This window comes from Salvelinus alpinus, chromosome 16, assembly GCF_045679555.1.
Source record: "Salvelinus alpinus chromosome 16, SLU_Salpinus.1, whole genome shotgun sequence".
In the NCBI taxonomy this organism is placed as follows: domain Eukaryota; kingdom Metazoa; phylum Chordata; class Actinopteri; order Salmoniformes; family Salmonidae; genus Salvelinus; species Salvelinus alpinus.
The window spans coordinates 47,764,556-47,787,320 of NC_092101.1; the positions used below are offsets into that span (position 1 = coordinate 47,764,556).

The 22,765-nt window shown below is 43.8% G+C and overlaps 2 protein-coding genes across 5 annotated transcripts in view; both read right to left on the reverse strand.

Annotated features, from left to right (window-relative positions):
• Positions 1-6,990, reverse strand: part of LOC139541729 (WW domain-containing transcription regulator protein 1-like) — a 66,034-nt gene extending 59,044 nt beyond the window's left edge. For 2 of the 4 annotated variants that reach the window (XM_071346700.1, XM_071346701.1), the window contains exon 1: positions 6,208-6,910. In XM_071346700.1, the coding sequence (XP_071202801.1) occupies positions 6,208-6,611 (404 nt within the window). In that variant the 5' untranslated portion in view covers positions 6,612-6,910. Of the gene's footprint in view, positions 1-6,207 lie in introns of all 4 variants that reach the window. The other 2 variants (XM_071346703.1, XM_071346704.1) reach the window with 2 other exon arrangements.
• A 6,977-nt stretch (positions 6,991-13,967) lies between these two features.
• commd2 (COMM domain containing 2) lies at positions 13,968-21,974 on the reverse strand. The gene is made up of 5 exons (XM_071346438.1): positions 21,448-21,974; positions 20,301-20,378; positions 20,075-20,157; positions 19,717-19,890; positions 13,968-16,115 (listed from the first exon to the last, which is right to left on the reverse strand). The coding sequence occupies exons 1-5, from the start codon at positions 21,512-21,514 to the stop codon at positions 15,915-15,917; spliced, it is 603 nt and encodes a 200-aa protein (XP_071202539.1). The 5' UTR covers positions 21,515-21,974; the 3' UTR covers positions 13,968-15,914.
• Between the last annotated feature and the right edge of the window lie 791 nt (positions 21,975-22,765).

A 22,765-nucleotide genomic window follows, 5' to 3' on the forward strand; every position in this document is an offset into this window, starting at 1 on the left:
TCGGACAGAACTCACCCTGCCCATGTAGACCTACCTGTAAATCCTCCCAGGACAGCCCTGGGAGAGCCCCAACCCGGTGGGGACCACCCACCCAGACACCATTACACCCCCAGGCAAGGTTCAGCCTTTAGTTACACTATGCGATTGCCCCCCCTCCCCCTCTGATCGCTATCAACGTTGAGTTTCAAACAGATTGGATAAAACAGACTTGGATAGCTATGATAGTACTGCAGTAACAGTGGTAATCACTCACATCCCTATGTGATAGCACTGCAGTAACAGTGGTAATCACTCACATCCCTATGTGATAGCACTGCAGTAACAGTGGTAATCACTCACATCCCTATGTGATAGCACTGCAGTAACAGTGGTAATCACTCACATCCCTATGTGATAGCACTGCAGTAACAGTGGTAATCACTCACATCCCTATGTGCTGTGAGGACACAGCAAGATTAAAAGTCAGCCTTCCGTCCAGACTGAGCCACTAATAGTAAACTATTAAAAGAACTGAATACACCTTTCAAATCACATCACCATCCATCTTAGTGGTTTGCACCTGGTAGCTGGACAGTTAAGTAGAACTTTTAAATGAGCTGGTTGGTCTAATCCAAGCAGTGGCTCGGAGTCTGTTCCTGTGGGTCCGTCCATGCATGCTAGTGTGTATAAAACACACACATTTCTGCCAATAACTTCTCAGCCGGAACCTAAAAACTGCAATATTTAAGACTTTTTGGGAGACCTGACCAAAATAGAAATATGAGTTATAGATCTGTCACTCATTGAAAGCAAGTCTAAGCGCTAGATATCTTATGTGTGATATTTCTATGCTTCCTGTTATTAAGTTTTGTTTTTGCATCTTTTACTTTGGGTTTTGAACACCAGCTTCAAACAGCTGAAAATATTTTTTTATGGAAAATATATTTCAGAGCGGTTTAGATGGTACAATTATTCCCTACAATATACTTGCTTGTTTTGTCACAAACTGAAATTAGGCAACATACTAGAATTTTAGCAACCAGGAAATGGCAGAACGCACCTTTAAGAAGGCAGAACACTACAGGCTACATACTCTGGTTGCTGATTGGTCAAACCAATCACAACATGGCTGATTTTAGTTATGCATTAACATAGGAACACTACCAATGAATTTCAGCTACACCAAATTCCATTTTACAACAGATTTATGTGTTTCTGTTTGAAGCCCTTTGAAGAAACTGCACCCATCATTAAATGACAAACTCAGGCTTAATTACAGACTACCCTTATTCCCAATTATTTTGTAAGAACAACAAAAAAATATCCAAAACATTGAGGAATTTCCTAGTAGAGCAGACACTCTGGTATGCAGTGAGACAGCCTTGTGATTGAGGCAGGCACACACACACACACAGCCTTGAGAACGCAGACCAGATGAAAGCACTAAGCGATGCTCAGAGCCATGGCGTGAACTAGAAGGCAGACATGCTGGGGTCCATGTTTGTACATAAAGGGCACCAAGCAGTAGAATTCAAGATAAAAGCCAGGATTCAATACGAGCCGTGGAATGTCCGATTGAGCCGAAATCTGCAGCATTGGCGTAGTAACAGCGCCTTTAACATGGTGCATAGCGACAAAAGGGGGCTAACAGATTGAACCCCGGCCGAAGTATCACCGTTTATCACCTTCATTCTCTCCCGTCTTGACTTTCACCTCTGCCTCAATGTACCAGGACAGACTGTTCAAGTCTCAGTCCTAACCCCAACCCCTGTACTAACTCAACACAACAGAGATTGGTTAGCTAAACGCTGAATGACTTCTGCTCTTCTCTCAGCATCAATCACCTCTCCTCTAGTCCAGAGTCCAGTGAGGACAAAGCCACCCACGCTGATCTCCCACTCTCTGTTATCACTATCATTTACACCATCACATCCTCTATCGCTCGCACGATCATTCTATCACACAGACCATTATCACTCACTTTACAATAAGTTACTCTACTGTAAACCCACCCAATGCACTGCTATATCAAGCCAGCTAGGCAGCTCTTCCTCGGTCCAGCTTGGGAACGCACGGTTAGGCACTGGGACTAGAACAGTTGGACTGGAACACTGTGGTTGAGGTGTAGAGTGGATGTCTATGAAGGGTCTCGGTCGATGGTAATGGGCTCCTGTTACAGTGGTCGTGAAGGTGGGAGCATTGGGATGGGTTTGGACACGTTTTAATTGAGAGAAAAATGTGGAAACCTGGTGAGAAGTTAAGCGGGTGACACAATGCGTTAGTTTTACAGTTACCACATCCTGACTGGATTAAACTGGACTGTGTCACTCATTTAGCTCTATTCACTGTCAATTCCACTAAGCACTAAATTAAATTGTGTCAGCTGTTGCGACATGCATTGTTTTCACGAGTGTGCGGGCGGGTGGGGAGGGGGAGGGGGGGGGAGATAATAGATTAAATAATTGACTTGTGGAAACACACACACTGGGTGGATGTGAGAGAAGCACAAGACAGTAAGGATGTGTGACCTATGACCGGGGGCTACAGTCATCATGCAGGATTTCCTGTAGAGCCAAATGGCAGGACTCTAAAACCATAAAGGCTGAAGTCCTGTTCCTATTCTTTTGACGTTTACACACATTGTATCCCATCCTTTTTAGGAGCATTCTAATGTAAAGTAAAATTCCCAGAATAGAACACCGAAAAAAAAGTGGTGGGAAAAAAAAGAAAAAAAAGAAAAGCTCATGCCTCAAAGAGCTTCAAAAAGGCAGACAGGAGAGAAGATGGAGAGGCAGTGGCCTCCATAACAAAGACCTCAGAGTGAAACTTGCAGATCCAGCAGCTCCGGGCCAGCCAGGCAGACTTTGTTTTCCTGCCTGGTTAATTGCAGGGTGCGGTGGGGCCGGGGCTCCCAGCTTTGTTGCTGGTGACAGAGCCAACTGTGAAAACCTCTGCAGGAGCAGGCATGTTCACACCCCCGGCTAGGACCGAGAGAGAGGAGACACCTCCTGGAGCCTGGGGCTAGACTGCAGGCGTTCCCTCCCTCTCCCCCCCTCTCCGCAGCGCCTCCCCCTCTCCACAGCTCCCAAAAAACAGCCTCAGCCGCTCCTTCTTTCCCTGCCTCCCCCTCTCCCTGCCTCCCCCTCCCCTCCCTCCCCCCCTCTCTTTCCCTGCCTCCCCCCCTCTCTTTCCCTGCCTCCCCCCCTCTCTTTCCCTGCCTCCCCCCCTCTCTTTCCCTGCCTCCCCCCCTCTCTTTCCCTGCCTCCCCCCTCTCTTTCCCTGCCCCCCCCCTCTCTTTTCACACCCTTCTCTTTCTCCCTGTTGTTTCCACCCTCCTTCCTCCCACTTGTCCAACCCCCTCACCTCGCTGTGTTTTTCCCCCACCCATCTCTCCTCTGGGAAGCTATCTAGCTAATGAACAGCCAGACCTCCTGATCAGTGCTCCCTCTGTTGTATGGTAGTCCTCCTGACGGTCAGTCAGGATGCAGCCAGCCAGGCAGAACAGGCCAAGCCTCTCTTTTTTTAATTTAACTAGGCAAGTCAGTTAAGAACAAATTCTTATTTACAATGACTGCCTACACCGGCCAAACCCGAACGACGCTGGGCCAATTGCGCGCCGCCCTATGGGACTCCCAATCACGGCCAGTTGTGATACAGCCTGGAATCGAACCAGGGTGTCTGTAGTGACGCCTCTAGCACTGAGATGCAGTGCCTTAGACCGCTGCGGCCACTCAGGAGCCCCGAGCTCTCTGCTTTACTTTTCAGCCCAATGGCTGCCTGTTTCCTGGGAAAACGCCATCTGACAGCATTGTTACTCATAGTTTTACCTGGTCAGTTGGTGTTTAACATGCTAGTAGATACCCATAGACTTCGTCATTATGCTAAAGCTAGTTAGCATTGGCTTTGCGAAACTAATTTCCTTCATATTGGACACAGACATAAATGGTATCCACTAGTTCAGGGGTAGGCAACCCTGTCCCAGGTACTGCAAGATTTTGTTCCAACTAGGCACCATGCCCGATCAACTGAGCTAATGAATCAGTTCAGTGATTGTCTGCGTCACTCCAGGACCAGGGTTGCCTTGCCCTGTACTAGTTCATCCCACTCTGGTGAAGTAGATAAAGGGACTCCCCAAGTATCCCTTTAAACTGATGTTAAAACGGATACCGGTTACTTTTGGAGGCAATGGGCATCGGGCTGTTGATACTGTACTGTTGAGTAATCAGGGAACAGAGGCTCAGTGTGTGAAAAAGGGTGTGTGAAGTGAATGTGTATGTTTTAGCAGAGGGGCCCTCTGCTGCCCTGAGGCTGAATGGAGAGTAAACCAGGGTGTGTTTTCTCACACCTTCTATAATTACTGCCCTTTTGGAGGACACCCTGCTGAGCTGACCCCTACCACACACACACACACACACACACACACACACACACACACACTTCTGCCTTGAGTCAGGTAGCCATGGTGACCCCAGGGCCAGGGAAGAATGGGTCTGCCTGTTCGTCTCGTTCTTCACAGAGTCAAGAGTCGCAACACTCATTAGCATTGAGTCTGACAGTGTCTCCATCAGGAGAGATAGGGAGATACGAGCCAGCAGCACTGACAGTGTCTCCATCAGGAGAGATAGGGAGATACGAGCCAGCAGCACTGACAGTGTCTCCATCAGGAGAGATAGGGAGATACGAGCCAGCAGCACTGACGGTGTCTCCATCAGGAGAGATAGGGAGATACGAGCCAGCAGCACTGACGGTGTCTCCATCAGGAGAGATAGGGAGATACGAGCCAGCAGCACTGACGGTGTCTCCATCAGGAGAGATAGGGAGATACGAGCCAGCAGCACTGACGGTGTCTCCATCAGGAGAGATAGGGAGATACGAGCCAGCAGCACTGACGGTGTCTCCATCAGGAGAGATAGGGAGATACGAGCCAGCAGCACTGACGGTGTCTCCATCAGGAGAGATAGGGAGATACGAGCCAGCAGCACTGACGGTGTCTCCATCAGGAGAGATAGGGAGATACGAGCCAGCAGCACTGACGGTGTCTCCATCAGGAGAGATAGGGAGATACGAGCCAGCAGCACTGACGGTGTCTCCATCAGGAGAGATAGGGAGATACGAGCCAGCAGCACTGACAGTGTCTCCATCAGGAGAGATAGGGAGATACGAGCCAGCAGCACTGACGGTGTCTCCATCAGGAGAGATAGGGAGATACGAGCCAGCAGCACTGCCAGTGTCTCCATCAGGAGAGATAGGGAGATACGAGCCAGCAGCACTGACAGTGTCTCCATCAGGAGAGATAGGGAGATACGAGCCAGCAGCACTGATAGGTAATCCCTTTCTTATCAAGGTGATCACAGGTAGGTGTGTGTGTTTAAAACAGGTGACAGAACAGAGCCTCTTCATTGATTTAAATACTGATATTTTCAGTCACACACACACACTTTAGTACACCGTGGGCATGTGCTGAGGTGAGAGGTGAAAGGTCAGCGTGACACCTCAGTGTCTTGTCCCTGTGCATGGGTGAGGATAAGAAACAGAAGATACAGCCATTGTGGTTTAACCGGCTGGGGCTCAGAGAACGAAACCAAAGACAACTTCACTGCTGTGTTGCATAACACACTAGACTAGAGGTGGTCTGTTATCACGTTGCCCATGGAGATACGTCCCTTACTGAAATGGGAAAACTTTCCATTGAGTGTATTCAGAGGTTTTCATGTTATTATATGGCCTAGCACAAAACATTGAATAATTATGGGAATGAGATTAATCCATTTAAAACAAAAGCATTCAACCTGTGTGAAAAGTTTGACACAGAGCACTAGGGGGCCACTGCAAGCACAGACAGGTACGGCTCACAGAAATGACTTGAGGCTAGCTACAGGCCGTTACGTATTAGGTTAGACCTGTGTGAATAAGGGGATGGCATTATAAGGTTTTAGCTGATCAGAGCCAAACAAAGACAAACATAGTGTATTCTGTCAAATTTGCCACATAGGTGTTTCAAAGGGGCCAATCGTTCAGCACAGTGATCTGAAGCTTTTGCTGTTTACGCTCTAGTTACACTGATTTAGATGTACCAATGTCATCTGAAGTGAGTTTTACAATGACTGAACTTCAGATCTGTGGTGCTTTAAGGATTTTGGAGTTGTTGTTTTTTGTTTAAACGACTGGGGACTTTACCGTGTGTGTTTTCTGTGGAATAAACAACAACAACAACAACAAAAAACTTACTTGAGAAAATACTTCTGTCCGTTGGACGTGTAGGCCATCTCCCATCCAGGGGGCAGCGGCAGCTCTTCGGCAACATCGAAAGACTGGTGGCGGATGTGCGAGTGATGTACCGGGCTTGGAGTTGGGTTGGCTCCCAATCCAATCTGTAAAGTCGCGGGCGAGGAATGTGACCGTACGTGTTGTACGGTGAGCCTGGGCGGGTGACTGCCCGAATCAGTGCTCGACTGTCGGGAGTGAGATCCAGAATCTGGCTCCTTGAAAAAAGAGTCGGGTAACATTTTTTTCCTCCATGAACTGGGTTTCGGGTTCATAACCGAATTAAAAAGCGCCTCGAGATCCGTATCCGAGTCCTGCGCGACATGGATAACTTGTTGTCCTGGCATTGGCTGAAGTGGGTTGCTCATTTTGTCTTAGTGTAAAAGTTAGAGCAATACAGAAAATATAAAAACGATTTAAAGTTGAGCCTTCTGAAGTAGGCCTAGGCTACTCTCAGGCAAACTTTTATGAACCCTCTGTGTGGACAAAAATAGTTCACCTTTCTGCAGTCAAACTCGCAATAAAACTATTCTATAAGAGTACGATAGAGAACAATAAAATGTGTCCCTACTTGAGAAAAGTAAATTGAAATGTAGCTACTTTCCCTTCGCTCCGGCCAGTTCGATAGCTCTTGTTGCTCCTGCCCGGACTCCGCTCCTGTCCCAAAGTTTGTAAACTCAACTTTTCTACGACGCCTGTGTCAGCAGTCGCTCATGAATTATGCATGACCTCCGGCGCTAGAGGGGTAGCACAGCTTCAGGATTACTAAACAAATATCTCTCAACTGACTGAAACTATTGATGGCGGGTGTAACAATGACGCAAATGTTGAAATAGTTAAAACTCAACGCCACAAAGTTGCGGAATAGAGTTGTTGCGAGATGGTTTTTGCAATAAATCACAGCTGCTTATTTCCGTTTGGAGACGGTCCCGTGTTCTGCTCTAAACTAGTTATTTACTGAAATATAACCATTTAAGTAGATTAAGTAAAGTTAATCTAAAACTGTCCACAGAGACGAAGATGTCGACTGGATGTATGTGTTTTGAATGTTCTGTAGAAGATAATTACTTTTTTGGTGAAAAAGAACAGCCGTGAAATCGTTTTGAATGTAGCCTAACTGATTGTCACACAACACCCCCAGTGTGGGTGTGAAAACATTAGCCTACCCATCTGTTGAATAACCATTTGAAATGTGAGCGCTTGGTGCCCCGTCCCAGATACTTTGACTGAAATAAATGTTTCTCTGTGATTTTGCCCGAGTAAACATAAACTATGCAGTGATCTCTTCGAAGTAGGTTTCTCATTAATTTCCCCATATATAGTAGCATGAATGATAAGCCCTCCCACGCCAGTCAGATACACTACTTTTTCTCTTTGTGAATTTTCAATCCCACCTATTCTTTAGTGGTCCAGTCTATAGTGTGGTGAGTGGCCTGTATTTTATAAAATGACAAATACATTGTGTTTGCAAACGTTTCATTACTATGTCAACACATTGCACTCATGGTGAATGTTATCAACACGTGTTTTTTAAATTTATCTAGGTGAATTTTTATCCCCCAAAAAGTTTTATCTAGTTGAATTTTAGCCAATGTTTTTTTTTTAATTTTAGGTGAATTTTATCCAATGTGTTTTAAAAAAAATAAAAAATATACACTAATGTGGTACACAGGGCAAATATGCCTTTGACTCAATTGATTAAAAAAAGATCAACATAAGGGTATTGGAACGCAGCAGGTTAAATCTCTGTTTAATGGGCTAAATTATGCTCCATGTTCATAATTATGATAAATGGATAACAGTTTTGTTTGTTTACTTTTTAGAATAGATTCCTATATGCTGCCCAGTTGGTGGCCCTTCAGGCCTTTAACCACTGTGTGAAACTGTAACACGGGCCACGATAAAAGTAACCAGAAGCCCTTGTACTCTACAGAGGGTGCAGCTGTCCTTTGTAATGTCAAATGCTAAGAGATGGCGTGTGCCACCCTGTAAACCAATCCCTTTGATGGACAATTACGTACTCTGTCCTCAACAATGTACCTACCAAGCAGCCATGCACTCCTCAGTCTGGCTGGCCTTGGCCGGCTGGGGGGGTGGTCTGGGTTCACTGGTCCGTTTCCGGCCTCAGACCACCAACCCCATCATGTCAAAGAAGTAGTGCACCTACAACAGTACAGTATAATCTTCTAGAGTACAGTAGAATCCTCTAGAGTACAGTAGAATCCTCAACAGTACAGTAGAATCCTCAACAGTATAATCTTCAACAGTACAGTAGAATCTTCTGGTACAGTATAATCTTCAAGAGTACAGTAGAATCTTCTGGTACAGTATAATCTTCAAGAGTACAGTAGAATCTATAACAGTACAGTATAATCTTCAAGAGTACAGTAGAATCTTCTAGAGTACAGTATAATCTTCAAGAGTACAGTAGAATCTATAACAGTACAGTAGAATCTTCAAGAGTACAGTAGAATCTATAACAGTACAGTATACTCTTCAAGAGTACAGTAGAATCTATAACAGTACAGTAGAATCTTCAAGAGTACAGTAGAATCTATAACAGTACAGTATACTCTTCAAGAGTACAGTAGAATCTATAACAGTACAGTAGAATCTACAAGAGTACAGTAGAATCTATAACAGTACAGTAGAATCTTCAAGAGTACAGTAGAATCTTCAAGAGTACAGTAGAATCTATAACAGTACAGTATACTCTTCAAGAGTACAGTAGAATCTTCTGGTACAGTAGAATCTTCAAGAGTACAGTAGAATCCTCAACAGTACAGTAGAATCTTCTGGTACAGTAGAATCTTCAAGAGTACAGTAGAATCCTCAACAGTACAGTAGAATCTTCTGGTACAGTAGAATCTTCAAGCGTACAGTAGAATCTTCAAGCGTTCAGTAGAATCTTCTAGAGTACAGTAGAATCCTCAACAGTACAGTAGAATCCTCAAGCGTACAGTAGAATCTTCTAGAGTACAGTAGAATCCTCAACAGTACAGTAGAATCTTCTAGAGTACAGTAGAATCCTCAACAGTACAGTAGAATATTCTAGAGTACAGTAGAATCTTCTAGAGTACAGTAGAATCTTCTGAGACCAAAAAGTCAATGATTTTCTCTGGATTGGAAGCTTTTTGGTCGAGAGGTAGACTATGTATGGTTGACTATAGGGTGCAGAAGGTTGATGTGTCCCACAAAATAAATCAAATGTATATTTTTTTATAGCCACAGAACTTATACATACTTGTACTCTTAGGGTGGCGGGTACCCTAGTAGTTAGAGCATTGAACTAGTAACCGAAAGGTTGCAAGATCGAATCTCCGAGCTGACAAGGTAAAAATCTGTTGTTCTGCCCCACTGTTCCTAGGCTGTCATTGGAAATAAGAATTTGTTCTTAACTGACTTGCCTAGTTAAATAAAGGTAAAATAAAAATACAGCCTGACCCAGTAGGTACAACCCACCAGTCATCCTGATGTAACATTTGGGTAACATTGCATGCCCAACCAAAGCCCAAACCCCAAGCTGTCTGGCATGCCAGGAAAAGCCCCGATCAAATGGAGGGGCAGTCAGTGAACAGGGATCATATTCAACCACATAACATCGACTACATCCATAGTGGAGACATCATTTGAATTGAAGGTCAATAAAGAATTAGAATTATTATGTAAGAGTCAGTTTCTCATTAAAGTTCATACTCTGTTAACTCATACCCAAATAATGTTGTTGACTCGTCTTATACTCGTATTTGTTTCCAAAGCATAAATAAAACATTTAATAAAAATAAACTTTAAAAAAATCCCATCTCAAACTTGTATCTCAGACAGTTTAAAAAAATGTGTGCTATTTTCTCATAGAGACTGATTTCATCCTGCCTCATTGACTGTACTGGACAATCAGCAACGGTCTAGTCGTGTGAATATTATTTTATGACCGGTATACGCCCACACCATTCCAACACAGAAAAGCTGCTTGTAACATACTGTTCCTTCCAAAAAGTAGTAATTACAAGTGTTATTATAGGTCATATTTTATAAAAATCTGGAACCACTGGACAGTATCTTTAATGGATTAGGATGAATCCACTCCCACAGTTCTCATTCTCGTTTTTTAGCTGTGCCTGTGATTCTGATTTACACACACACACACACACACACACACACACACACACACACACACACACACACACACACACACACACACACACACACACACACACACACACACACACACACACACACACACACACACACGGCTCTGACTGTCGCTGAGGTAAGCTCTCTGGCGATGTGCATCTGTCTCTGAGAACAGTTGACTTTGCCAGAAGTTCAGCAGATATCTGACACAGAACCCCTTGCCCCTCCATACACACCTCCACCCAACCCGTACCCTGAGAAACCCACCTGTCACTGGATCTATCCTGACCCCTGAACTCTACAGCAGCCCCCTCAATAGTCTGGGGGGTAAGAGGCAGATCTATGGGATACAGTCAGGGCATACTTACTCGGGTGCTCCCGAGTGGCGCAGCAGTCTAAGGCACTGCATCTCAGTGCTAGAGGTGTCACTACAGACACCCTGGTTCGAATCCAGGCTGTATCACAACTGGCCGTGATTGGGAGTCCCATAGGGCGGCGCACAATTGTCCCAGCGTCGTCCGGGTTTGGCCGGGGTAGGCCATCATTGTAAATAAGAATTTGTTCTTAACTGACTTGCCTAGTTAAATAAAAGGTAAAATAAAATCTGATATTTGATAAGAGGAATTTTAGTTAGTCTTGGTGGTGTGTTTAAGTTGTTTGTGTTATGCCTGTAATTAGCACAATCTTCTATATTAGCAATGATCATAAGTTGATTACAAGCATGTATTAAGCATGTATTATTGTTACATTGTACTGGTATGTAATATGTTATTTATAAAGGCTTTCTGAATGACTACATTCGACTGATCTAAACATTTTCTTATACACATCTGTTTTCTTTTATGATACAATAACTTGATTTTAGTATTCAACCTCAAATAGCGCATTAGGGTCTGAACTGTGAAGATGGGTCCAGGAAGTGCAGTAAGTTGACGTGATTACACACAGGAAGCACCTGTGTTATTGAACAACTGGGAGCTCGGCGACTTCCGACTTCAGTGCGTTCAAAACAACTGGAAACACGGGAAAAAATATTGCTCAGACTGGAAAGAAAAACTAAATTGGTTTGAACAGACATCCAAACTTGAGCCTCTTTCTAGAGCTCCGACTTTCCGACGTGAAGATCACCGACGTCGTGATTTAACCTCGTAGTTCCCAGAGTTCCCAGTTGTTTGGAACACGGCATTCAGAAAGTATTCAGACCTCTTGGACTTTTTCCACGTTGTTACGTTTCAGCCTTATTCTAAAACGGATTAAATAAATGTTTTTCCTAAATCTAAACACAATACCCCATAATGACAAAGTGAAAAAAAAATGAAAAAAAAAAGTTATCAAATTTATTGGAAATAAATTTAAAAAATACATTTTTTGCGTAAGTATTCAGACCCTTTGCTATGAGAGTCGAAATTGAGCTCAGGTGCATCCTGTTTCCATTGATCATCCTTGATATTTCTACAACTTGACTAGAGTTCACCTGTAGTAAATTCAATTGATTGGACATGATTTGGAAAGGCACACACCTGTCTATATAAGGTCCCACAGTTGACAGTGGATGTCAGAGCAAAAACCAAGCCATGAGGTCAAAGGAATTGTCCGTAGAGCTCCGAGACAGGATAGTGTCGAGGCACAGATCTGGGGAAGGGTACCAAAACATTTCTGCAGCTTTGAAGGTCCCCAAGAACACAGTGGCCTCCACCATTCTTAAATTAAATAAGTTTGTAACCACCAAGACTCTTCCTAGAGCTGGCCGCTCGGCCAAACTGAGCAAACGGGGGGTGACCAAGAACCCAATGATCACTCTGAACCGATGGCCTGACCAATCAGGCCTTCATGGTAGTGGCCAGATGGAAGTCACTCCTCAGTAAAAGGCACATGACAGCCCACATGGAGTTTGACAAAAGGCACCTAAAGGACTCTGAGACCATGAGAAACAAGATTCTCTGGTCTGATGAAACCAAGATTAAACTTTTTTGCCTGAATGCCAAGTGTCACGTCTAGAGGAAACCTGGTACCATCCATATGGTGAAGCATGGTGGTAGCTGCATCATGCTGTGGGGATGTTTTTCAGTGGCACGGACTGGGAGACTAGTCAGGATCGAAGGAAAGATGAACGGAGCAGAGAGAACCTGCTCCAGAGCGCTTAAGATCACAGACTGGGGCGAATGTTCACCTTCCAACAGGACAACAACCCTAACACCTCCAGGCTGTGTAAGGGCTATTTGACCGAGGAGGTGGTGATGGAGTGCTGCATCAGATGACCTGGCCTGCACAATCACCCAACCTCAACTCAATTGAGATGGTTTGGGATGAGTTGGACTGCAGTGTGAAGGAAAGCAGACAAGTGCTCAGCATATGTGGGAACTCCTTCAAGACTGTTGGAAAAGCATTCCAGGTGAAGCTGGTTGAGAGAATGCCAAGAGTGTGCAAAGCTGTCAAGGCAAAGGGTGGATACTTTGAGGAATAAAATATTTAGATTTGTTTAACACTATTTTGGTTACTATATGATTCCATTTGTGTTATTTCATAGTTTTGATATCTTCCCTATTATTCTACAATGTAGAAAATAGCAAAAGAAAAACCCTTGAAGAAGTAGGTGTGTCCAAACTGTTGAATGGCACTGTATAATTTCAGGGCAGCTGGTATCCTAGTGGTTAGAGTGTTGGGCCAGTAACCAAAAGGTTGCTAGATCGAATCCCCGAGCTGACAAGGTAAAAATCTGTCGTTCTGCCCCTGAACAAGGCAGTTAACCTACTGTTCTTAGGCTGTCATTGTAAATAAGAATTTGTTCTTAACCGCCTTGCCCAGTTAAAGGTTAAATATAAATAATTCCTGAGCTTTCTTATATCTCCTAGTTATAGGACAGACACTTCAAAACCTTATTCCTTATTTTTTTTACTGTCTTTTTAAAATGTCTGAATGTCTTATTTGGTGCGTTTCTATGGGCTATAGTAATATAGGCCAAATTCAATATTTCCCCTACATTGCAAGGGAGGGTAAGCTGATCCGAGATCAGTGCCTGGAGGCAAATTCTATCTGGTATGGTCTGGAGCCAAGACAGTTACAGTAACTTTCCAGCCACCATATTGGCCCGGTTCTATTTCTCCCCTAGTTCCTTCCCCCAGCTAGAATTCCATTCCGTATGACCTTCATAGGAGGGATAGGTACTGTAATAAGGAATAGGGCCGGGCCGGGCAACCCCCGCAAAGGTTCATTTCCAGCTACTATATTCTCCGGCCTACTGTGTCTTAAGACTGCCTTAGGAGTTGAATTAGTTCTCAGTCAAGTCTCTGCTTTCGTTTTGCTAATAGTGTTGAGAGTGGTGGTTTACCGATAACATACATCAAAATAAAAACAGGAGAAAATAGGACTAAGTAGCTGTTTTGTTTAGTAGTTTCATGATGGAGGTATTTATGTGTAATCATTCCCTATTTGAGAAGTACTACTATTATAAACCAATGAACAGGCATGTGTTCAAAATACATTCTTGCCCAAAAATTAACTCACGAAAACCTGACTTCATCAGTCTTTGAAAAATGAATAGACGACAATATCTAAAGTGTTCTCTGTTGCTCAAGAAACAGTCGCAGGTAAACATTTTAACTTCTTCGCTTTATAAAATTCAAAGTAACATTCAGCCACTCAAAAAAATCATCAGAAATCTTGGAAGAATACATTAGTCAGACATGCAGAAGTAAAACAAAACAAAAAAATTAACAATTGATGTATAACAAGAAAGAGCACATTCTGAATCCTCTAGTCTACATTGTACAGCGCGGTGTTCTCTCACCGTCTCATCTTCCTCCATAATTGACCCTTCGCTACCGCCCGCCCCCCTCCTTGGTTCCTGTTGCAACGTCGGAAAACATTTTCCAGTGCTGCCCAATTCAACCACTGGCGACATCCCCTCACAACGATCTCAAACTGTGTTTTCTAATACATAATGAAAATAAACCTTTGCTAAATCAGGAAACTCTTGGATATGTTGTAGTGGACTATCATTACAATTGCTTCCTGGGAACCTGATAAAATTGTGTTTGTAGTGCAGCTAGCCACTGAAAGGCTCTTGAATTCACTGTCAGCATGCAGTCAAAAACTATAACCCCCTTTGGAGCCAACTAGCGCTTTCAAATCATATCCTGATTTCAAATCATATCCTGATGTCGATACCAGATAGGAGTTGTATTCATAACATTGCTAACTTAGCTAGCTAACATACATTGAGAAAACAAGTTATATTAAGTAGCTAGCTAGCATCAGCAACATTTGTGACCAATGAGACAGAGCTTGCTACCCAGCTGAGCTAGCAAAAAATGTAACAAAAGTATCATTTCAGATTTGAAAAATACTCCAACAAGTTCTGCATTTCAGGAATCACAGTATCAAGTACTCCTGCTGCACTGTTCAGTTATTTAGCCATTTAGGCTAAATGTTGTTTTTAAAGAAACTGTTTTTGCCATATCCTCACTGGATTTCATAGTCCTCACTGGATTTTGTGATTTAAACGGGAGCTCGTCCGAGTCGGACATGACGACAGTTGCTATCCATTGGAGCGATGCGATTGGTTGCCCAAAATTCTGGGGCAGGGCTTAGCAAAGGGTCAATTGGTCCGTGAAGAGAATCAAGGCTACCCCCCCCCAAAAAAATGTTAGCACAAAAACGTGATATATAAAATACAATTAATACTTTTACATTTGAAGGTGAACAAATTCAATGATCAAAAGAAGATGAATGCAAAACGCACTGTATGATTACGACTGAGGGCTTTTGCCAAGTGCTGTTTCTCCACAAGTTTAGAAAATATCCATCAGTTAACCTCAAACTACCACATTAGAAATGTCCAAAATACCCTCCCACCTAATTCTGATCTGGTTATTGTGATAGCCATTAGCTAAGTGAATTAGAATTGCAGTGCCTTTACGTGTTTACATCTCAACACCTTCGTGTGTGGTCTCATCTCCCTCCCTGATCGGAATAAAACGGCATAGGTGATATCATACCCCAGGTGGCCTCTGACATTTTTATTTCACTTATCCTGATCAGCTCTCTCAGGGCCTGTGTCCACAAAGCGTCTCCGAGTAGGTGACAGCTGATCTAGGATCTGTCCATATAAATCTGATTCATTATGATCTAAAAAGGCTAAACTGATCCTAGATCAGCCCTCCTACTCTGAGACACTCTGTGGTTACGGGTCTTAATCCAAACAGATAAAGTAAAAAAAGAGACAAGGAGACATAAGCACTTCAGGCAACAAATTTTTATCCTATGTGATAGCGGCCCATCTCCTATCCCTGCTATTCCTGATGCAGGGGAAGCTGTAGCGCCCTCTGCTGGCAGTGCTCAATTCAAAGTTGAGAAATAATTTAAATGTCAGAGGGGACCCCATTTGCTCTTACATAGGGTTCCGGGGTCAAGGAATAGAACCCTGTTTGATGTTGCACAGGAATCTGTGTCCAAAGGACTCTATTTGATGTTGCACGTGTCCAGATCAATGATGTCCCAGTTCAATAACCGACAATAGTTGTCTCAGTCGGGGGACCCTATTTGATGTTGCGTAGGATCCTGCGGCAATGGGTGGTCTTGAGCTCAGCTAGGGCTTTCTCCAGCTCCTGGATGAGGTGCATCAGGGTGGCAGGGTCAGTCTGTAGTACCTTAGCGCTCTTATCTCCTCCACTCTCCTCCAGGTGCAGCTTCATAGTCACTGTAGGCTTAACCTGCTGCCGGAGGGCACGACTGGCCAGCTAGTGGAGAGAGATGGGAGGGGGACTTTTTTTTACAAACTGAATTGATGTACCATCAAAGAGAGAAACACAGAAAGACTCCACTCACTCAGACACGGTTGCCAGGTCTAACTAGCCCCTCTCCCCCAAAAAATTGCAGCAAGTGGAATCGCCACATTTGTTCAATAAACCCTTTTTCCATGACGTTATCAAGCAAATTAAGCAGGAATATCGACGTAACTTGTAATGACGTTAGAAGCAACATTTGGTTTTCATCAAAATTATTGCAAGCTAGGAGGTGACGTAATAAAGGAATTTGAATATGTCGCAAGAATACAGCCCTTAGCCTTGGTATATTGGCCATATACCACAAACCCCTGAGGTGCAATATTGCTATTATAAACTAGTTACCAAAGTAATTAGAACAGTAAAAATGGTGTCATACCCATGGTATATAGTCTTATATAACACGGCTTTCAGCCAATCAGCATTACGGCCTCGAGCCCGGTTTATAATTGTAAATAAATCCCTGTTGCACATGTGCATAACTACAGATAAATCCAACAAGAGATTGAGTGAGTTGGACAGAGGACCTCAACCTCTGCACAAGAAACACTTGAACGAACTTCCAAAAAACGAATGTTAAGCTATTTTCTGGCAATTGTGCCAGATGTTAAGACAAAATATATATAATTAAATAAATGTATAAAATGGCCTTTCTGCGAGATTGACTTGTCGTTTCAATAGGCATAGGCTACAGACTAAAATCTAGGTTTATGATAGTAATTCACCCTTTCCATGGTTTGCTTAGCGAGATGCAGGCAGACTATAGCCCCTGATAGAACTACATCTAATTTCAGATAGCCTACATCTTGCCTAGGCTACTGTAGGCTAAACAATTTAGCAGCTTGCTTAGTTCAAATTGACAGAATAATTTATCAAATCAAAATTTGATTGCATACACATATTTAGCAGATGTTATTGCGGGTGTAGTGAAATGCTCGTGTTCCTAGCTCCAACAGTGCAGTAGTATCTAACAATTCACAACAATACTCAAACCTAAAAGTAAAAGAATGGAATTAAGAAATATAAATATTAGGATGAGCAAAGAGTGTGCAAAGCTGTCATTAAGGCAAAGGGTGGCTACTTTGAACAATCTAAAATATATTTTGAATCGTTTAACACTTTTCTGGTTACTACATGATTCCATATGTGTTATTTCATAGTTTTGATGTCTTCACTATTATTCTACAATGTAGAAAATAGTCAAAAGAAAAGAAAAACCCTTGAATGAGTAGCTGTGTCCAAACTTTTGACTGGTACTGTATATGTCTATATAGGGTAGCAGCCTCTAAGGTGCAGGGTTGAGTAACCGGGTGGTAGCCGGCTAATGATGGCTATTTAACAGTCTGATGGCCTTGAGATAGAAGCTGTTTTTCAGTCTCTCGGTCCCAGCTTTGATGCACCTGTACTGACCTCGCCTTCTGAATGGTAGCAGTGTGAACAGGCCGTGGCTCAGGTGGTTGACGTCCTTGATGATCTTTTTGGCTTTCCTGTGACATCGAGTGGTGTCCAGTGTGCCCCCGGTGATGTGTTGGGATGACCATACCACCCTTTGGAGAACCCTGCGGTTGCGGGCGGTGCAGTTGCCGTACCAGGCGGTGATGCAGCCCGACAGGATGCTCTCAATTGTGCATCTGTTAAAGTTTGAGGGTCTTAGGGGCCAAAGCGAATTTCTTCACCACACTGTCTGTGTGGGTGGACCATTTCAGATTGTCAGTGATGTGTACGCCGAGGAACGTAAAACTTTCCACCTTCTCCACTGCGGTTCCGTCCATATGGATGGGGGGTGATCCCTCTGCCGTTTCCTAAAGTCCACGATCATCTCTTTTGTTTTGTTGACATTGAGTGAGAGGTTATTTTCCTGGCACCACACTCCCAGGGCCTTCACCTCCTCCCTGTAGGCTGTCTCGTCATTGTTGGTAATCAAGCCTACTACTGTTGTCTCACCTGGAAACTAAATGATTGAGTTGGGGGGCGTGTGGCCATCAGTCATGGGTGAACAGAGAGTACAGGAGGGGGCTGAGCACGCATCCTTGTTGTGCCCCAGTGTTGAGGATCAGTGAAGTGGAGGTGTTGTTTCCTACCTTCACCACCTGGGGGCGGCCCGTCAGGAAGTCCAGGACCCAGTTGCACAGGGCCTCAAGCTTAATGATGAGCTTGGAGGCTACTATGGTGAAGACTGAGCTATAGTCAATGAACAACATTCTTACATAGGTATTCCTCTTGTCCAGATGGGATAGGGCTGTGTGCAGGCGATTGCGTCGTCGTGGATCTATTGGGGCGGTAAGCAAATTGAAGTGGGTCTAGGGTGTCAGGTAAGGTGGAGGTGATATGATCCTTGACTAGTCTCTCAAAGTACTTCATGATGACAGAAGTGAGTGTTATGGGGTGGTGGTCATTTAGTTCAGTTACCTTTGCTTTCTTGGGTACAGGAACAATGGTGGACATCTTGAAGCAAGTGGTGATCGCAGAGTGGGATAAGGTTGATTGAATATGTCCATAACCATACCAGCCAGCTGGTCTGCGCATGCTCTGAGGATGCGGCTAGGGATGCCGTCTGGGCCGGCAGCCTTGCGAGGGTTAACATGTTTAAATATCTTACTCACGTCGGCCACAGAGAAGGAGAGCCCACAGTTAGCGGGCAGCGCCGGTGGCACTGTGTTATCCTCAAAGCGGACGAAGAAGGTGTTTAGCTTGTCCGGAAGCAAGATGTCAGTGTCCGCGAAGTAGCTGTATTCCTTTTGTAGTCCGTGATTGTCTGTAGACCCTGCCATATACATTTAAAACGTGTTAACCCTCGCAAGGCTGCCGACCCAGACGGCATCCCTAGCCGCGTCCTCAGAGCATGCGCAGACCAGCTGGCTGGTGTGTTTACGGACATATTCAATCTCTCCCTATCCCAGTCTGCTGTCCCCACTTGTTTCATGACTACATTGTTTGTATTCAACCATATTCCCAGTCACCTTGCCATGGTTAAATGCAGTGATTCATGTTTTCAGTTTTGCGTGAATGCTGCCATCTATCCATAGTTTCTGGTTTGGGTAGATTTTAATGGTCACAGTGGGAACAACATCCCCTATACACTTCCTGATGAACTCAGTCACCGTGTAAGCCTCAATGTTATTCTCAGAGGCTACCCGGAACATGAATAGTGAGGCGATTTTGAGTTAAGTGTTTCCCAATAGCCTGCTGAAATAGGCTACTGAGGATGGGGTCATACTTTCAATCACTGAATTAAATATTAATAATATAGATATGAACTGAATATGCTTGTCAACAACAGACATTATTTTTTCCCACCCTGTAGCCTAATCTGACTGACTGTTACCGTCAATCTAATGCATTCTAACAACTGATCAGCAATTGTGATTGACTGGTGCAACTTAGAAGTAGGCCAAAAACCCACAACCAATACATTTTCACCCGCGACATCGTTGTCAAAGTATCCCAATTTGGCAGGGAAACCGCAGACTTAGCAACCCAGCACACACACAAAAAGCACACACAGACAGGCCAACAGAGAGACTGACAGAGAGGAAACAAACGAACAACACAGTACCTGCACGTCCAGCCTCCACTCCAGGTTGTGGTAGTGTGGCAGTGAGGGGGTGAGTTCACCGAGGATGTGTCGGATCTCCTTCCTGTTTTCCAGGTAGAGCTGCAGCAGCAGCTGGTTCAGCTCCTCGGTGAAGCCCAGCACCAGCACTGAGTCCTGAAAGTCCACCTCAGAGATCTGCAACACATACACAAGACAGAGAACAGGCTTAACATGGCAGTTCATTCCAAACTCAAAAATACTGTTTTTCCGAACTCTTCCGAGAGCTGCCTCAATGTAAGAGCTGCCTCTGTCTAACTTCTCATCACTCAGTGTGTTAGGTGTAGGAAGGGTTTAGGGCAGGCTCTAGGTACCCACTCACCATGAGTTTGGAGCTCTCCGTGAGAAGGTACATGAGTCCCTCCACACCATGCTGTACGGTCTCTGCGTCAACACTCAGCTTTCCTGAAGGACACAGTGAGGAGGGGAAACTAGTTAGCTACAAGTCTACCATGTAAAACATTTTGAACAAAGAAATGGAATGACAGCTTTACATGGATCAAATGTTTGGTAGGAAGAATTATGTAAGCTTGGAAACTGATACTTACTGGCAGCCCCCTCATAGATCTTAGGGTTTGTTCCCTTTCGAAGGAACTCAACCGCTATTCGTCCAAATTCACCAACCACTGATAAGGGAAAAACAAGAAATATTACCACTCAAACTTGTGGCAATGATCCTGTGACTCCTGTCCAGATAACCATTAGCCTACCACTAGCCTGGGCAGCAGCTAGTGGGCATTAAAGTGTAGGGCCATAAAGCCCACTAGCGGCTGCCCAGGCTAGCCCAATAACGGACTAAAGGAGCCTAACGTTACTCCGTATTGTCGAAGGACTATGGTACCCCATTCATAGACGCTAATTGTGTTAGCGCCTATTGACTAAAGTATCTTCTCGGACCAGGGCCGACGCTTGCTCTAAATATTAATATGCATCGCTTGTGGTACGGTTTTTGAAACCTAAGGAACGTATATTTCATATCAGCGAGAAATTATTTTCAAAAATGAAAAGGTTAAATTACTACACAACTTTTATAAGATTAGGGCTCCCACACGGCAATATTACCATGTTACAGACCGAGTGGACTACCGGTGCGAATTAGCTATCTGCGTCTCCGAACACCGGTGTCAGTGTGTAAACGTAAGACGGACGCCACAAACGTGTTGTCACTGAAAAATACACAGTTGCTGTTTTTATGTGATATGAAAGTAAAGGGAACTGTTTCTATAACCTTACTGCAATTGAGTATCGATTCACGTTTAGATTGAGTATTTGGCTGTTTTGGTTTCCACAGCCAATTCGCCTTGAAACATAACATGTAAGGACATTGCACCTATCCCGCCTAGGGATATATATGAGCACTCCCTTGCTCTCTGATAGTCTAGTGGAATTTTACATTTTGCTATACCCATCAGTCATTTCAGATCCACTCAAGGGGTATAGGTAGCTAGGTTGTTTCTGGACAGGCACAGTAACGTTAAAGGCACTGGCAGACAGAAGTAGCGAACGTTAGCTAGAATAACATCTTGACAACAGACATGACAACCTATGAATCTATGTTGGATCAAAACTCAGAATGTTGCACTGTATTCGCTGGTTTAATAACTTTAAAAAAACACAATGAATCTAGCGTTGACTTAGTTAATCTAATGACAGCTGGTAACGTTAGTTAGCTGTCATGCTAACAGTCATATTTACCCGCAGAGTCCACCTCTGGCAGAAACCCCAGGTGCTCCTTATGTTCGTCAGATAACACCAACAGCATTATTATAAGTTATAGTCTAACTCTTATTGTGCAAAGTCGACAAATGTACCTACTACTGAATGAAATGTTGACTTTTATCAGTTAGCTAACTAGGCTGATCAAAATCACATGACCACCAGGATCAAATTCTACAGCCCATACAATTCGAAAGAAACAAAATTGCAGCAGAAAAAGGTTCCGGATTCCTGCCGCACTGGCCGGTTTATATTTGTCCTGTTACAAGCGTTTAATATAAATGTCTTTCTTGCATATCCCAACTCCCCCTGAGACACCCGCAGGGGGGTCACGGCCAGGGCCACCATTGACAAGTTAAATGCCTTGCTCAAGGGCACAGCAACATATATTTTTTTCCACCTTTTAAACTCTGGCATTTGGACCCGCAACCATTCGGTTACTGGTCCAACGCTCTAACCTCGAGGCAGGACATTGTAATGACATGGGTGTTGAAATTAAGTTGTCGAAATGATCACTATTCTCTCTGGTATTCATCAAAATAGGCCACACTATCACCAGGCACTTGAGGGGCTTCAAATTTTTGTCATTTTAAACAGTGATAACAACCTAGGCATTCCAACCTTGTGATGTCTGGAGGTTGAAGAAAACACAGCTTTCAAGTAGGCTACGTACACGCAGTGGTGGAAAAAGTACCCAATTGTCATACTTGAGTAAAAGTAAAGATACCTTAATAAAAAATGACTCAAGTAAAAGTCACCCAGTAAAATACTACTTGAGTAAAAGTCTAAAAGTATTTGGTTTTAAATAAACTTAAGTATCAAAAGTAAATGTAATTGCTAAAATATACTAAGTAAAAGTATAAATCATTTCAAATTCCTTATATTAAGCAAACCAGACCGCACCATTTTCTTGTTTTTTTTATTTACGGATAGCCAGGGGCACACTCCAACACTCAGACATCATTTACAAACGAAGCATTTGTGTTTAGTGAGTCAGCCAGATCAGAGGCAATAGGGATGACCAGGGATATTAACTTGAAAAGTTCATGAATTTCACAGGGTGGGCAACTCCAGTCCTCGAGGGCCTGATTGGTGTCACACTTTTCCTCCATCCCTAACAAACACAGCTGGTTAATCAAATTGCATTCTAAACTGAAGATCATGATTAGGTGATTATTGGAGTCAGGTGTGTTAGCTGGGCTTGGGTCAAAACTGTGACACCAATCAGGCCCTCGAGGACTGGAATTGCCCACCCCTTTAAGCGTTCTTAATGTAACGAGTACTTTTGGGTTTGTGT

Excerpts from the sequence above, each read along its gene's own strand:
- commd2 (XM_071346438.1), bottom strand. The coding sequence starts at position 21,514 with ATGCTGTTGGTGTTATCTGACGAACATAAGGAGCACCTGGGGTTTCTG. Across the intron at positions 20,158-20,300 it reads GATCTATGAGGGGGCTGCCA|GAAAGCTGAGTGTTGACGCA; the intron begins GTAAGTATCAGT and ends TGTGTCCTTCAG. Across the intron at positions 19,891-20,074 it reads CGGAGAGCTCCAAACTCATG|ATCTCTGAGGTGGACTTTCA; the intron begins GTGAGTGGGTAC and ends TATGTGTTGCAG.